The following is a 17,434-nucleotide window of genomic DNA, read 5'->3' as shown; positions in this document are numbered from 1 at the left end:
CATCAAACTACAGTGTCCTCTATTCTGTCTGCCGAGGTCACTGACTGCACATAACCACTTTTGTTTCAAGCAAAATACAATGAGATTTACGACAATGTGTCAAAAAGGAAAATGTTATAAATGTATTTTGTCTTGAAAACATTTGTAGTTACTTTCTGGCAATAACACAGTAATCTGCGTACAGACACAGACGTGCTGCTTATTGTCTGCAAAGTACAGATTAGCAGCTTTTATACTAAGGAAACGGGCGTACGCCCAACTTAGTGTGGGTCCCTATGTGTAAAAAATTAATTGTGACACTGATTGGTGTTCATTTCCAGTTACAGCAATCATATCGTGCTCACTGTGCAGAATATTTTCTCTATGGCTTCCAACGTGACGTTGTTCGATCTGAAGCGCAATATTCAGAGTTATATAAAAGTGTGTGAATCAGCCCTGGAGAGCTCCCTGGCCTGCCGACTGGTGCTACACCCTCAGCTGTATTACCTAGGTAACGTTATACGTCCTGTATGTGGCCTGCGCCCTAACCTGTGTTACCCAGGTAACGTTATACGTCCTGTACACGGCCTGCGCCCTCATCTGTGTTACCCAGGTAACGTTATACGTCCTGTACGTGGCCTGCGCCCTCACCTGTGTTACCCAGGTAACGTTATACGTCCTGTACGTGGCCTGCGCCCTCACCTGTGTTACCCAGGTAACGTTATACGTCCTGTACATGGCCTGCGCCCTCACCTGTATTACCCAGGTAACGTTATACGTCCTGTACACGGCCTGCGCCCTAACCTGTGTTACCCAGGTAACGTTATACGTCCTGTACACGGCCTGCGCCCTAACCTGTGTTACCCAGGTAACGTTATACGTCCTGTACGTGGCCTGCGCCCTCACCTGTATTACCCAGGTAACGTTATACGTCCTGTACGTGGCCTGCGCCCTCACCTGTGTTACCCAGGTAACGTTATACGTCCTGTACGTGGCCTGCGCCCTCATCTGTGTTACCCAGGTAACGTTATACGTCCTGTACGTGGCCTGCGCCCTCACCTGTGTTACCCAGGTAACGTTATACGTCCTGTACGTGGCCTGCGCCCTCACCTGTGTTACCCAGGTAACGTTATATGTCCTATGCACTGCCTGCGCCCTCATCTGTATTACCCAGGTAACGTTATACGTCCTGTACGTGGCCTGCGCCCTCACCTGTATTACCCAGGTAACGTTATACGTCCTGTACGTGGCCTGCGCCCTCACCTGTGTTACCCAGGTAACGTTATACGTCCTGTACGTGGCCTGCGCCCTCATCTGTGTTACCCAGGTAACGTTATACGTCCTGTACGTGGCCTGCGCCCTCACCTGTATTACCCAGGTAACGTTATACGTCCTGTACGTGGCCTGCGCCCTCATCTGTGTTACCCAGGTAACGTTATACGTCCTGTACGTGGCCTGCGCCCTCACCTGTATTACCCAGGTAACGTTATACGTCCTGTACACGGCCTGCGCCCTCATCTGTATTACCCAGGTAACGTTATACGTCCTGTACGTGGCCTGCGCCCTCACCTGTATTACCCAGGTAACGTTATACGTCCTGTACGTGGCCTGCGCCCTCACCTGTATTACCCAGGTAACGTTATATATGTCCTGTACACGGCCTGCGCTCTCACCTGTGTTACCCAGGTAACGTTATATGTCCTATGCACTGCCTGCGCCCTCACCTGTGTTACCCAGGTAACGTTATGTGTCCTGTACACGGCCTGCGCCCTCACCTGTATTACCCAGGTAACGTTATACGTCCTGTACACGGCCTGCGCCCTCATCTGTATTACCCAGGTAACGTTATATGTCCTATGCACGGCCTGCGCCCTCACCTGTATTACCCAGGTAACGTTATATGTCCTGTACACGTCCTGCACCCTCACCTGTGTTACCCAGGTAACGTTATATATGTCCTATGCACGGCCCGCACCCTCACCTGTATTACCCTGGTAACGTTATATGTCCTGTACACGGCCTGCACCCTCACCAGTATTACATAGGTAATGTTATAAGTCCTGTACACGGCCTGCACCCTCACCTGTATTACCCAGATAATGTTATATGTCTTGTATGCGGCCTGCGCCCTCACCTGTATTACCCAGGTAACGTTATGTGTCCTGTACGTGGCCCTGCGCCCTCACCTGTATTACCCAGGTAACGTTATTTTTCCTGTACACTGCCCCCGCCCTCACCTGTATTACCCAGGTAATGTTATATGTCCTGTACACTGCCCGCGCCCTCACCTGTATTACCCAGGTAACGTTATTTATCCTGTACACTGCCCGCGCCCTCACCTGTATTACCCAGGTAACGTTATTTATCCTGTACACGGCCCGCGCCCTCACCTGTATTACCCAGGTAACGTTATATGTCCTGTACACGGCCTGAGAGAGGGCCTTGCTCGTGAGAGCTTACAATCTAGAGGATATCTATCTGTCTTCCTCTGTTTTGCAGCTGTCAGTCTGTGTAATATGAAAAACCCAGGATGTGACAATGAAACCGCTGAATGTACAGACCCCAGTGGAGTCGCTTTCTGCCAGTGTAAGCCGGGATACTTCAAATACAGCAAGACGGATCACTCATGCCGCGGTGAGACTTTAATCGTGAGCACCCTGCGAATATGGCATTGAAAATATATATTATATGGGATAGACAGGTGTAGATGTGACTGTGCGTGGACAGGTGTAGATGTGACTGTGGGTGGACAGGTGTAGATGTGACTGTGTGTGGACAGGTGTAGATGTGACTGTGGGTGGACAGGTGTAGATGTGACTGTGTGTGGACAGGTGTAGATGTGACTGTGTGTGGACAGGTGTAGATGTGACTGTGGGTGGACAGGTGTAGATGTGACTGTGTGTGGACAGGTGTAGATGTGACTGTGTGGGTGGACAGGTGTAGATGTGACTGTGTGTGGACAGGTGTAGATGTGACTGTGTGTGGACAGGTGTAGAGGTGACTGTGTGTGGACAGGTGTAGATATGACTGTACGTGGACAGGTGTAGATGTGACTGTGGGTGGACAGGTGTAGATGTGACTGTGTGTGGACAGGTGTAGATGTGACTGTGTGGGTGGACAGGTGTAGATGTGACTGTGTGGGTGGACAGGTGTAGATGTGACTGTGTGTGGACAGGTGTAGATGTGACTGTGTGTGGACAGGTGTAGATATGACTGTACGTGGACAGGTATAGATGTGACTGTGGGTGGACAGGTGTAGATGTGACTGTGTGTGGACAGGTGTAGATGTGACTGTGCGTGGACAGGTGTAGATGTGACTGTGTGTGGACAGGTGTAGATGTGACTGTGTGGGTGGACAGGTGTAGATGTGACTGTGTGTGGACAGGTGTAGATGTGACTGTGTGTGGACAGGTGTAGATGTGACTGTGTGTGGACAGGTGTAGAGGTGACTGTGTGTGGACAGGTGTAGATGTGACTGTGCGTGGACAGGTGTAGATGTGACTGTGTGTGTGGACAGGTGTAGATGTGACTGTGTGTGTGGACAGGTGTAGATGTGACTGTGTGTGTGGACAGGTGTAGATGTGACTGTGTGTGTGGACAGGTGTAGATGTGACTGTGTGTGGACAGGTGTAGATGTGACTGTCTGTGGACAGGTGTAGATGTCGCAGTGTCTGTGCACAGGTGTAGATGTCGCAGTGTCTGTGGACAGGTGTAGATGTGACTGTGTGTGGACAGGTGTAGATGTGACTGTGTGTGGACAGGTGTAGATGTCGCAGTGTCTGTGGACAGGTGTAGATGTGACTGTGTGTGGACAGGTGTAGATGTGACTTTGTGTGGACAGGTGTAGATGTGACTGTGTGTGGACAGGTGTAGATGTGACTGTGTGTGGACAGGTGTAGATGTGACTTTGTGTTGACAGGTGTAGATGTGACTTTGTGTTGACAGGTGTAGATGTGACTGTGTGTGTGGACAGGTGTAGATGTGACTGTGTGTGGACAGGTGTAGATGTGACTGTGTGTGGACAGGTGTAGATGTGACTGTGTGTGTGGACAGGTGTAGATGTGACTGTGTGTGTGGACAGGTGTAGATTTGACTGTGTGTAGACAGGTGTAGATGTGACTGTGTGTGGACAGGTGTAGATGTCGCAGTGTCTGTGGACAGGTGTAGATGTCGCAGTGTCTGTGGACAGGTGTAGATGTGACTGTGTGTGGACAAGTGTAGATGTCGCAGTTTCTGTGGACAGGTGTAGATGTATGTGTGTGTGGACAGGTGTAGATGTGACTGTGTGTGTGGACAGGTGTAGATGTGACTGTGTGTGGACAGGTGTAGATGTGACTGTGTGTGGACAGGTGTAGATGTGACTGTGTGTGGACAGGTGTAGATGTGACTGTGTGTGTGGACAGGTGTAGATGTGACTGTGTGTAGACAGGTGTAGATGTCGCAGTTTCTGTGGACAGGTGTAGATGTGACTGTGTGTGGACAGGTGTAGATGTGACTGTGTGTGGACAGGTGTAGATGTGACTGTATGTGTGGACAGGTGTAGATGTGACTGTGTGTGGACAGGTGTAGATGTCGCAGTTTCTGTGGACAGGTGTAGATGTGACTGTGTGTGGACAAGTGTAGATGTGACTGTATGTGTGTGTGGACAGGTGTAGATGTGACTGTGTGTGTGGACAGGTGTAGATGTGACTGTGTGTGGACAGGTGTAGATGTGACTGTGTGTGGACAGGTGTAGATGTGACTGTGTGTGTGGACAGGTGTAGATGTGACTGTGTGTAGACAGGTGTAGATGTGACTGTGTGTGTGGACAGGTGTAGATGTCTTAGTGTCTGTGGACAGGTGTAGATGTGTCTGTGTGTGGACAGGTGTAGATGTGACTGTGTGTGGACAGGTGTTGATGTGACTGTGTGTGGACAGGTGTAGATGTGACTCTGTGTGGACAGGTGTAGATGTGACTGTGTGTGGACAGGTGTAGATGTGTCTGTGTGTGGACAGGTGTAGATGTGACTGTGTGTGGACAGGTGTAGATGTGACTGTGTGTGGACAGGTGTAGATGTGACTGTGTGTGGACAGGTGTAGATGTGACTGTGTGTGTGGACAGGTGTAGATGTGACTGTGTGTGTGGACAGGTGTAGATGTGACTGTGTGTAGACAGGTGTAGATGTGACTGTGTGTGTGGACAGGTGTAGATGTCTTAGTGTCTGTGGACAGGTGTAGATGTGTCTGTGTGTGGACAGGTGTAGATGTGACTGTGTGTGGACAGGTGTAGATGTGACTGTGTGTGGACAGGTGTAGATGTGACTCTGTGTGGACAGGTGTAGATGTGACTGTGTGTGGACAGGTGTAGATGTGACTGTGTGTGGACAGGTGTAGATGTGACTGTGTGTGGACAGGTGTAGATGTGACTGTGTGTGGACAGGTGTAGATGTGACTGTGTGTGGACAGGTGTAGATGTGACTGTGTGTGGACAGGTGTAGATGTGACTCTGTGTGGACAGGTGTAGATGTGACTGTGTGTGGACAGGTGTAGATGTGACTGTGTGTGGACAGGTGTAGATGTGACTGTGTGTGGACAGGTGTAGATGTGACTGTGTGTGGACAGGTGTAGATGTGACTGTGTGTGGACAGGTGTAGATGTGACTGTGTGTGGACAGGTGTAGATGTGTCTGTGTGTGGACAGGTGTAGATGTGTCTGTGTGTGGACAGGTGTAGATGTGACTGTGTGTGGACAGGTGTAGATGTGACTGTGTGTGGACAGGTGTAGATGTGACTGTGTGTGGACAGGTGTAGATGTGACTGTGTGTGGACAGGTGTAGATGTGACTGTGTGTGGACAGGTGTAGATGTGACTGTGTGTGGACAGATGTAGATGTGGATGATATAGTGGGTGGTGATTTGTGGTATAAATACATTTGATTTAACGCTGAACGTTTTTTATCGTTAACTCTAATTCCCTTTATTTTCATTCTTTCACAGCCTGTGACGATGGCTACAAACTAGAAAATGAAGGCTGTGTGAGGTGAGGAGGGGGCTTGTGAACTGACGGGTTTGCACCATGTGTATGTTGATTTGTTAACACTGAGTGGGGGGTTCCCTCTTAATTCAGCCCCCCACAATCACCACTCCATCATTTCTCAGTCGTCCTCACTCATCGCTCAGTCATCTCTCAGTTATTCATAGAGTAAAATGAGTTACGTAGATGCTCAGTGTGAGTTGGACGTACGCAATTATTTTGTTTTTGCAATAGATTATCACTTCTAGCACTTTGCACCAACAATGTGTCCTCGTCCATCCATATACAGGCTCTGGCTGATAGTACTTCATTCATTAGGGTCGCTGCTGATGAATACATGAAGTAGGGTCCTTTATTTGCATTATTTAATTGACATTCTCATTTGAAGTCAAAGATGAAAATAACAGATGTTTGTATTTTATTTGCATTGACCAATCACCATCACTGCTCAGTTACCTCATTCATTTGTCAGTTATCTCACAATCAATCGTCTGTCAATCATTCCTCAATTAATCTTTCATTCACCTCTTCGTTACCTCTCAATCACTGACATAGGTAGTACGACTGACAAGGACACGGATCATTCTAATTCAACCGTCCATAAATTCTAACTATGTTGGTACAGGGAATGGAGACGAAACCCCCAGTTTAGAGCTGAGCAAACGTGCAACAAAATTTAGCTCTAATGTTTTTGCAGAGATGCAAATATCCAGCAACAGAATCTCCGAGTTTTGTTGTTGCTTCTCCCGTCTATTCCACATTATATTTGCAGAATTTATAGTCCTGAAACGACAGCGGCCAGAGATCATTCTGCTGTGTGATGTGTTTGGGGAGAGGACTAGACAGACATAACCCCACATTTATCTACCTTATAAATCACCTTCTAGTCCACAGCGTAGTGTGATGTATTGTCCAAGTCTCTGTAGTAAGTTACTATTGTGTTAATGATACATCTTACACCCTAACACCCTGTCCTAGGTCACCTACTAGGTCATTAATAAGCTCTCAGGACAGGACTCAATACTGACCCCTGTGGTCACCACTAATAACTGCAGCCGGGTCTCAATATCTTCTATTTGTCTCCGACCTGGGGGTAAATGTATCAATCTCCGGCTTCTTCAACTCGCAGGAGTTCGGCGAGATGACAGCTAAAATTTAAAGCGGCGCTGCCTTGTAAAGACAAGTTTCCCTTCACAAGGCAGCGCCGCTTTAAATTTTAGCTGTCATCTCGCCGAACTCCTGCGAGTTGAAGAAACCGGAGATTGATACATTTACCCCTTGGAGCTCTCTCATCTATGTACCAGGCCGTTATGTGGACACTTCACGAGAAAAATCCAAATGTACCAGTTGCTCTAACAAGGTCCAGCCTGACACTTTCTGTCTAATGATATCAGACATGACCGGTCCTGTGATCGGACTATCCCCAGTGAGGTGCAGAAATAATGACTGTTTTTCATGTAACACACAAATATCAACTTTTAATTTCAGTGTGCAAATAAGCTATCAAGTATGTGTGTGCTACATGAAAAAACAGTCAGTATTTAACTTATGTGCAAAACAGAATACTAATTTGCATTGTAACATGGTTTTGTCCAGGAGACTGAAATAAGAAGTTTCTTAAGTTAAGATCCTTAATGAATCAGGCCCATGCCTCTATCTCCTCCGTCACTTTACAATCAGCGTTCAGTCACGTCTCAGTCATAACCGTTATATGAAATTATTTGTCTGATTTATTTCTTAGGTGCCCCTTTGGTCTCGGAGGATTCAACTGCTCAAACCGTAAGTAAATAGAAAGATATACGGGAGTGTTATAATAGAGAGAGCTATGAGAGTGTTATAATAGAAGGTTACATGGGACTGTCACATTTGCTATAACATAACTGTCATTGGAGTCCTCTGACAGCGCTCAGTAATAATATTATAACACGCTGCGTCGGATGAGGCTGATCTGGAGTCTCTGCCAGGAATGGGGGAGAACTGAGGGGTCAGCTCGCACACAGGGTCCCCAGGGAGTAGGTGGGACAACGCAGCTGACAGGAAGAAAATATTTACTATGAGAATGAGGAAGGCCGGGATCCTCTACAGACACAGATTATATCAGCTTTCTGGTGGAGGCCCGAGGGTCACACCTTCTATTTGCTGCATTACAATGTGCAGGACTTGCGGATTTTAGGGTGTAGCTGGGGATTGTAATGTGCTCACACTGACTGGCAGCGTTAGGCCAGAATGAAGTATATTGGTTGTCTGTTCCTTGTGTGAGAGCGACACCCAGTGGACAAGTTGTGTAATGACACCAAGCAGGAAACCATCAGACAGTGATCTATTCCCCCCTAAACCAGCACTAGGGGTCAGTAAGTGTCAATATCCAGAGAGACAAGGTGCTGGGCAAAAACTAAATGACACGTGTGTAATAAAGTACCAGCCTGACACACGGGGTTACACACGATGCTGATTATTGCATCTTATTGATTTCTGCTACTTAGATAACTTATTAATGAATTATAGAGATAAATTGATGAGGAAACAGTCTGCCCTAATTGACCGACGCTCCTTCCCTGCGCTGGATGAATATGACCATATATAATATAATCTATAACAAGTATTTCTGTATAAAGAGATCACTTTGTGCTGCTCGCTATACACATGTAATACAGATCACAGCGTTACACAGGAAAGCGTCAGGATGATGGAGAGACCGCGTCACGAAACCCTATAACTTTACCTTCTATATAATGTTTGTTTATTCGTTAGAGATCTCTATTCCAGACTGGACACTGTGTGGTTTGGTGTTTTCAGAGGTACTTTTTAGATATGATGGTTTATAACATCAGTAAATTTACTGACATGCAGTAAACATGAGTACAATTTTGGGCATTAGTTAGAAAAAAATGTGATAAATAAAAATGACATCCGGCATTCCTGAGTAACACGAGGACAGTTCTCCAGACCTGTTATTATCCAGATGTCCCTATTTCTGTATTTTCAGATACATTTATCTTGTATAAACTGCATGTCAGTAAAACATCTGTGCATTTTTATAAACTTGTCAGTAAAACCATTTCTCAGGGTTAGATATGGGGTCCTGATGCGGAGTTGGACGGGCGCACATTTGCGTAACAAAAAATCTACAAGATTGTACCGCACACGGCCACAAAACAAGCCATGTGTGCGTAGATCTGGTGCCTGGAGGGGGGAGGGGATCGCTAACGTCGGCCAAGTACAGAGGCAGACGCAGCGCAGAGACGCAGATACACGTCAGTAGCCATGTTTGCGGGTGTCTAATGGCTGGCGCACAGCACACAGATGATGATGATGACGGTCGTCCACCACTAGCTAGCCCTCTGATGGGCTGATTGCGGATTCACCTCTGAAGCTGATAGGTGCTCTCTGCGTTGATCGTACATACATTATAGGATTTTCTGACCATATTTTAGATTTTTTGGGCGTATTTCACTATCAAAAGTTTAAAAAAATTGGTTTTAATTGTATCTGCTGTAAACCTGGTGCAAATACTACTGGTGCAGAACTCTGCGCATCTTCGAATCGTCCAACTTGCATACTCGCACAATTACTTTTTTTGTAAATGCATTTAATGATTGCGTCATCTCAAACTCAGCATCAGTCCGGCTGGGTCTCTAGTGACACCTTTCCTGTATTTACCATCTGACACCTCTGTTCCTTACTCCGTCCTAACGTGTGGTCTTATTTTGCAGCCTATCAGCTGATCACGGTGATAATAGCGGCTGGCGGTGGCGGAGTCCTTCTCATCCTGGTCATTGCTCTGGCGGTCACGTGTTGTAGGTATGTAGAGACCCATAAACTGCGCTCCTCAGCGCAGTATCCCACCAGATCCGCTATAAATGATGTTGTATAATAGGATATACGGAGAGCACCAACAAAATAAGGGAGAAGAACTCATAGTGTAGTAAACTTTACACCATTAATGATGATCTAATAAAAAGCCGCTTCCATTGTTCAGAGTTGATTAATGATTATCTGTTGATGTCACACATGTGACATCCCACATCCAATGGTTTTTACAATGCCAATAAAACCCTTACAATGGGTAAAGAAACCATCGTCTTATCTGCAGGAGACATCTCCGGATCCAGTAAACAGTCTCTTTATATCCGGATGTAAACAGTGCAGGAAAATCTCGTTGTGACAGATTGACGACAATGATCCCATGAAACTGTGAGAACAATTACTCTACGCGTTTCGTCATGGTCATTAGTTTTGATAACAAAACGCGTAGGGTTCTTGATTTGAGGTAAAGAAAGTTGTCTGGTGATCGTGGCTGGTTGAGGCGCTGACACTAAAATAATTCTGCTTTCAGGAAGAGCAAACACGACATCAGTAAACTGATCTTCAAGAGCGGAGATTTCCAGATGTCTCCTTATGCCGAGTATCCCAAAGCCCAGAGGTCCTCCGAGTGGGGCCGGGAGACCATCGAGATGCAGGAGAACGGCAGCACCAAGAACCTGCTCCAGATGACGGACATTTACTATTCTGTGAGTGCTCTGCGCCTGTAATATATGCGGGAATAAAGAACAATATGGCCCTTATATAATAATAACATTGACAGATATATGTGGAAACCATTCCGGAGCCTCTAATGGCTGATTACATATTACATGAGCCGCTACATATAGATATTTGTCGGTGTAATAAGATTATTTTAATTACTGCATTTACTCATCTTTTAGTGTCTCTTTGAACCACACACAGAAAATAAAATACTAAACCCCCAAAGTCTTCATGACAGAGAAAGTGATAAATGGGCGACGCGTCTTCTATAACGTTACGCTCTGCTGGCTGGGAGCGGCCATCACACCGCCTCTCGCAGTGGGCGGAGCTATGCCGTATATAGTGGGAGGACAGAACATTCTGTGATAGTCTTAATGTTTTATGTCAGGTATAAATATATAAATGTTGTAATATATTATTAGACGTTGCAATTACTTCTGTAATCTGAGCGGTTCCGAGAGCCCTGTAATACAACGCACCAACAATATTTTTTATAGATTTTGTGTCTTTTGACGGGAATCGTGACATTTACTGAGGATTGTTTACTTATATTGTGCAAAGAGCCAAATCTGCAGTGGAAACACATCAGCCAATCAGATGTTTGCTTTCAACATCTAACTTGTACTAGTCAGATTCAAGCTGATGTCTGATTGGCTGCTGCAGATTTGGGGCAGTGTTAGTAAATCACCAATCAGAATCTAGATTCCTGGGTCCTCTACAAGCTTCTGACAGGAATATCTCATTTATTCATATAGGAGTCTAGCCAAACCGTGGTGCAAAAATAGAAATGGATTTTCTGCTTTATTTAGGAAAATATACAATGAACGTGAGTTTTTCTTTTATTCATAGTCAGCAATTTATACCTCTTATGATATAACACAAACGTTTTACACCAGATGTGATGTTCAGCGCTGGTTTCATTTCTTAAATTATAATGATCTCGTGAAACATCACATCTGCCGCAGATCTCTCATAACGGAGATCAGGGCGTTGTCTTGTCGTCTGTTAGGGGATATTTCACCTAGTTCCTGACCCCACAATTTGCATACAACGTGACGGCTATGGAGGGCGCCATGGAATGTCCCCGGGGATTATTTCCAGGACAGCTGAACCCACAACCCCGTCCCAGGCAGTAGATATATACAGCTATGGACCTAAGAGTCATCACCATTCTCCTCACTAATAGATCCATAAACTTCTTATTCTCATAACTCACAACTGTCTCAGTGGTTTCCTCACAGCAATAAACGGATCCAATTAATCTAAAATACACTGAAATACAGAGTAAGCCAAGGCCCAGGGAACGCTTGTTGTATCTCACACTTTGTCAGCAGTAATATATAGGGTTTATACTGTATATAGGGCCAGATCCAGTAAGACAAAACGCACATAAATTGTGTGGGGGGTTTTTGGGCATATGCAGGTCCTTATACAACAGGGAGCGGATGGGATGATACGTCCGGTGATTAATACGGGTCTAAGTCCGTGTCTGATACGTATGTGGACTGTAAAGTCCCAAAAGAACGCACAGGAAAAAAACAACAATTCTATTATTGTCTCCTTTTAATAATATAGTTATTAATAACAAAACATTAATATAAAATAAATAAATCCCCCCAGCTGTATACACAGCTGTAGCTGGTGCAAGTGATACGGCTGAAAATCACGGACCTTAGAGATGACCAAAGCTTGAATCGGACGCGGCTGTGTGCGCGGGAGCTCTGTACGTCCTTACTGCACACTGACTACGTGCGTACGTCCTTACTGCACACTGACTACGTGCGTACGTCCTTACTGCACACTGACTACTGCACACTGACTACGTGCGCACGTCCTTACTGCACACTGACTACGTGCGTACGTCCTTACTGCACACTGACTACTGCACACTGACTACGTGCGCACGTCCTTACTGCACGCTGACTACGTGCGCACGTCCTTACTGCACACTGACTACGTGCGCACGTCCTTACTGCACACTGACTACGTGCGTACGTCCTTACTGCACGCTGACTACGTGCGTACGTCCTTACTGCACGCTGACTACGTGCGCACGTCCTTACTGCACACTGACTACGTGCGTACGTCCTTACTGCACACTGACTACGTGCGCACGTCCTTACTGCACGCTGACTACGTGCGTACGTCCTTACTGCACGCTGACTACGTGCGTACGTCCTTACTGCACGCTGACTACGTGCGTACGTCCTTACTGCACACTGACTACGTGCGCACGTCCTTACTGCACACTGACTACGTGCGCACGTCCTTACTGCACACTGACTACTGCACACTGACTACGTGCGCACGTCCTTACTGCACACTGACTACGTGCGTACGTCCTTACTGCACACTGACTACGTGCGTACGTCCTTACTGCACACTGACTACGTGCGTACGTCCTTACTGCACACTGACTACGTGCGCACGTCCTTACTGCACACTGACTACGTGCGCACGTCCTTACTGCACACTGACTACGTGCGTACGTCCTTACTGTACACTGACTACGTGCGTACGTCCTTACTGCACACTGACTACGTGCGTACGTCCTTACTGCACACTGACTACGTGCGCACGTCCTTACTGCACACTGACTACGTGCGCACGTCCTTACTGCACACTGACTACGTGCGTACGTCCTTACTGCACACTGACTACGTGCGTACGTCCTTACTGCACACTGACTACGTGCGCACGTCCTTACTGCACACTGACTACGTGCGCACGTCCTTACTGCACACTGACTACGTGCGCACGTCCTTACTGCACACTGACTACGTGCGTACGTCCTTACTGTACACTGACTACGTGCGTACGTCCTTACTGCACACTGACTACGTGCGCACGTCCTTACTGCACACTGACTACGTGCGTACGTCCTTACTGCACACTGACTACGTGCGTACGTCCTTACTGCACACTGACTACGTGCGTACGTCCTTACTGTACACTGACTACGTGCGTACGTCCTTACTGTACACTGACTACGTGCGTACGTCCTTACTGCACACTGACTACGTGCGCACGTCCTTACTGCACACTGACTACGTGCGTACGTCCTTACTGTACACTGACTACGTGCGTACGTCCTTACTGGACACTGACTACGTGCGTACGTCCTTACTGCACACTGACTACGTGCGCACGTCCTTACTGCACACTGACTACGTGCGCACGTCCTTACTGTACACTGACTACGTGCGTACGCCTGGTTCGCTCCCTGTTCCGCCCCATAAATCGTAGATTGTAGTAGGGTTCTTTGCGCTAAGATGAATTGGATGTTGCTGCGCTCTCTGGTACATGGGTAGGTTCTGGGCGCGCTCAGAGCGATCTTACGCAAAATACGCCACATATCTGAATTTACGCTCCTTAATGACTCATGTCCTTGTCCGCGAGCGCAGGTAACAGGTAGATGCGCAGCGTAATGACATCAGGGCGTTCGTAAATCAACCTCACAGACCACCAGTAATGAGCGATCTGATGATGTAACAGATACGTTCCTAGACACTGAGTTTTCTTTGTTTCTCCTCTTACAGCCCGGATTGCGGAACTCAGAGATTGAGCGGAACGGACTTTATCCATACACCGGCCTTCCAGGATCCCGCCACTCCTGTATTTACCCCGGACAGTACAACCCATCATTTATTAACGAGGAGAACAGGAGAAGAGACTATTTTTAGAAGGAATTGTAGATTAGACTGCACAGGAGTCGCCCCGAGATCACGAAATCACCCCCAAACCTGAGATCCTTCCAATTACATGAGGATTATACAGCAGATACGGACTCGCAGCGCAGAGCGGTGTCTGGGTATTACGCTGTCCACTAGACGGAGGTGGTGGGGTAGAAATAACGGATATGGCAGCTGGTGAAATAATCACACCGGAGTATCGGAGATAATATTATTTTACATGTTTGTTTTCTGTGCAATTTTTGGACAGTTTCAGTCATATGTGTAGCTTATCATGGAGCCGACCTTGTCATGGAGCCGGCCTTGTCATGGAGCCGACCTCATCATGGAGCCGACCTTGTCATGGAGCCGGCCTTGTCATGGAGCCGACCTCGTCATGGAGCCGACCTCATCATGGAGCCGACCTCATCATGGAGCCGACCTAATCATGGAGCCGACCTTGTCATGGAGCCGACCTCGTCATGGAGCCGACCTCGTCATGGAGCCGACCTCATCATGGAGCCGACCTAATCATGGAGCCGACCTAGTCATGGAGCCGACCTTGTCATGGAGCCGACCTCATCATGGAGCCGACCTCATCATGGAGCCGACCTAATCATGGAGCCGACCTTGTCATGGAGCCGGCCTCGTCATGGAGCCGGCCTCGTCATGGAGCCGGCCTCGTCATGGAGCCGACCTTGTCATGGAGCCGACCTCGTCATGGAGCCGACCTCATCAAGGAGTCGACCTCATCATGGAGCCGACCTTGTCATGGAGCCGACCTCGTCATGGAGCCGACCTCGTCATGGAGCCGACCTCATCATGGAGCCGACCTCATCATGGAGCCGACCTCATCATGGAGCCGACCTAATCATGGAGCCGACCTCGTCATGGAGCCGACCTCATCATGGAGCCGACCTCGTCATGGAGCCGGCCTTATCATGGAGCCGACCTCGCCTCAGGTTCCAGCGATAACAAGGACTTATCATATCCTGTGATCAGTTTTCTTCAGTAACTTATTGTTTATATAAATCTTGTGTTTAGAATGTGGCGCAGCTCACTGTGGGGTTATAAGGTGGTGTAACCCCCGGCAACCAGTATAAGAATGAAATCAGTCGCTCCGGGTTACAGCACTTTCCGTGCGCCAGCTTTCAGTCCACAAGTGTTTGGATTACAGTCAAGCAGACGGTATTATGGCGCTATGATCTCTCCGCGGATACGGCTGCGCAACTGCGCTGTAATAAGTACAACGTTATTACCACGTCACCCGCCCGCTATCAGCTGCCAGTCACAGCGGCTGGAAACAACAAGTTATAACACATTTACCATATAGGATGAATTGTTACTATGGCCCCCATTAGTGAGTACTGCAGCTGGGTAGCACTAGTATCGGCTATAATAATAGTAATAGTATAGTTTCTTGGGGACACAAACTGTAACCGAATCACTTGTTTAGCTGGCGCTCTTACCCACTAATTACATTCTGTGTATTCACGAATATATATTTATCTTATTGTCACAAACAGCAACATTGTATCTCTGCACTTCCTCTCCGCTCTAAGCTTCCAGACACAACGGGGTGATTTGACCGTCCTGCGCCATCGGGGTCAGGTGACCTCGGTGCCCACATCTGTGATCAGTTAGTAACACTGTATTAACCCCTTCGGTGCTGCCGGCCGGGAGGGGGCCACAATCTGTATGAAATGTTGATTCTCAACATATGATCTGCTGCAGCAAAATGTCAGTTTTTTTAGAGATTGGATTATTTTTATACCGTGTTGTGTAATTAAGCCTGGCGTTCTAGTCAGCCACAGAATTAATATTAATAAAGACAGATGTGATTATTTCCTGCCGCTGGTCTGTGTTATTGTCTATAAACATGTAAACTAAAGAGGGGGGTGAAGGTGTAAGATGGGGGGGACTGGAGGAGAACCCGCTGTTATTAGCGCCCTCTGCAGGGGGCAGTTACACTATAGTCTCTATATTGCTGATTTGTGCCCCTGATCTGCGCTAACAGTCATCCTCTGGCTCTGGTGTTAGCAATCCGGCCCCGGTCTGCAATTCTCTTCACCCCCCAGGTACCGAGGGCTGGCGATGGCTCTGAGCAGAATTCGTTTTCTTTTGGAAAGAGATAAAAAAAAAAACAATGTGTGAGACAACGTAGTTCAGCTGGAGACTGACTGACAGCTCTGTGAGCTTCAGGACTAGAAGAAAGGGTGTAATCCACATTATTATCAGTAGTTTATTCCTGGTGGGAAATAGTGAATGGAAAAAACTGTTTCAAACTCTTTATTGGGGTTGCTCTTAATCCTATTAACTATATTATAATATTATATATTATTATTATCTTGTTTACTCTTTATCTCCGAAGCTCCCCTATTATTATCAGAACTCAGTTTTGTAGGGGCCAGAATGAATGTCCAAATGAATTGTTGATGCTGTGAGAGGATGGACCTCCTATGTCACCCTGTCCGTGTTTCTGGGGACTGGCTGGGCTTACTTGGCCACGTCCCATTTTCTTTATCCCAAATTGCGGCCCTCTAAACGCAGTAGGAGGGGCTTATACTGCTGCCACCACTAGGCTCCTTTACCGGCACCTAGAAGTGCTTCCTTCTGGGTAACTCTCACTGTTAGTGTACACCCTCGCCGGGCACCTGGGCTTGTACCCCTGACCTCTTGCCTTCAGATCAGGGTTACTGTGGATGTATCCCTACTGGCCTATCACACTGGACAGGTAACAGGCAGAGCGTTGGTGCTGGATGCTGGGTCCCAACCTCAGAACAGACGGATAACGGATTAGATTGGTCTAATCTGTAGGTCACAGGAATTACAGCAGGTAGTTAGGCGTCAAAGCAGGATCTTGAATCAGTGATGTTTTATTAGCTCAAGTGTCCTAATAAGGACAGTTACACTAGTCTGTGGTATTAGCCAGAAGTTACAGATAGTATAATGCTACATTACATGGTCAAACAGTCCACATTTTATACAGATTTACACAGATACCCTGGCAGGAGGTAATCCAGCCTCCTGCCCCTCTAACCACCCTAGGCACTTCATGTAACCTGCGCATAACTCAGCCTGGAGGGGTTTAACACCTTCTTACATTGCTGCTAGCGGCACCACAACGTCTGAGGTTTTATATGTAATGTTTACCATCAGGATATAACATTTCTCTAATCTTGCATTTAACACAATTTAACTTGCAAAATTCACATCAACCTGTGATCACTTGTATCCTGAGTCTTA

The 17,434-nt window shown here is 47.1% G+C and overlaps 1 protein-coding gene and 1 long non-coding RNA gene across 3 annotated transcripts in view; both read left to right on the top strand.

The window, feature by feature from the left end:
* HEG1 (heart development protein with EGF like domains 1) overlaps positions 1 to 16,032 on the top strand; it is a 38,212-nt gene extending 22,180 nt beyond the window's left edge. The window contains exons 7-14 of one of the 2 annotated variants that reach the window (XM_075181202.1): positions 321 to 490; positions 2,479 to 2,613; positions 5,954 to 5,996; positions 7,732 to 7,769; positions 9,704 to 9,791; positions 10,327 to 10,501; positions 11,273 to 11,343; positions 14,057 to 14,161. In XM_075181202.1, coding sequence (XP_075037303.1) covers positions 321 to 490; positions 2,479 to 2,613; positions 5,954 to 5,996; positions 7,732 to 7,769; positions 9,704 to 9,791; positions 10,327 to 10,501; positions 11,273 to 11,302 — 679 coding nt within the window. In that variant the 3' untranslated portion in view covers positions 11,303 to 11,343; positions 14,057 to 14,161. Of the gene's footprint in view, positions 1 to 320; positions 491 to 2,478; positions 2,614 to 5,953; positions 5,997 to 7,731; positions 7,770 to 9,703; positions 9,792 to 10,326; positions 10,502 to 11,272; positions 11,344 to 14,056 lie in introns of both variants that reach the window. The other variant, XM_075181201.1, reaches the window with a different exon arrangement.
* On the top strand, positions 2,621 to 3,583 carry LOC142098386 (uncharacterized). Its single transcript, XR_012678345.1, has 3 exons — positions 2,621 to 2,708; positions 3,135 to 3,182; positions 3,443 to 3,583. It is a non-coding gene; the product is annotated as an uncharacterized LOC142098386 (long non-coding RNA).
* Positions 16,033 to 17,434: the final 1,402 nt, after the last annotated feature.

This window comes from Mixophyes fleayi, chromosome 7 (assembly GCF_038048845.1).
Source record: "Mixophyes fleayi isolate aMixFle1 chromosome 7, aMixFle1.hap1, whole genome shotgun sequence".
Lineage (NCBI taxonomy): Eukaryota > Metazoa > Chordata > Amphibia > Anura > Limnodynastidae > Mixophyes > Mixophyes fleayi.
Note: the sequence above shows the minus strand (reverse complement) of the source record. Positions and strands in the feature narration are given on the sequence as shown.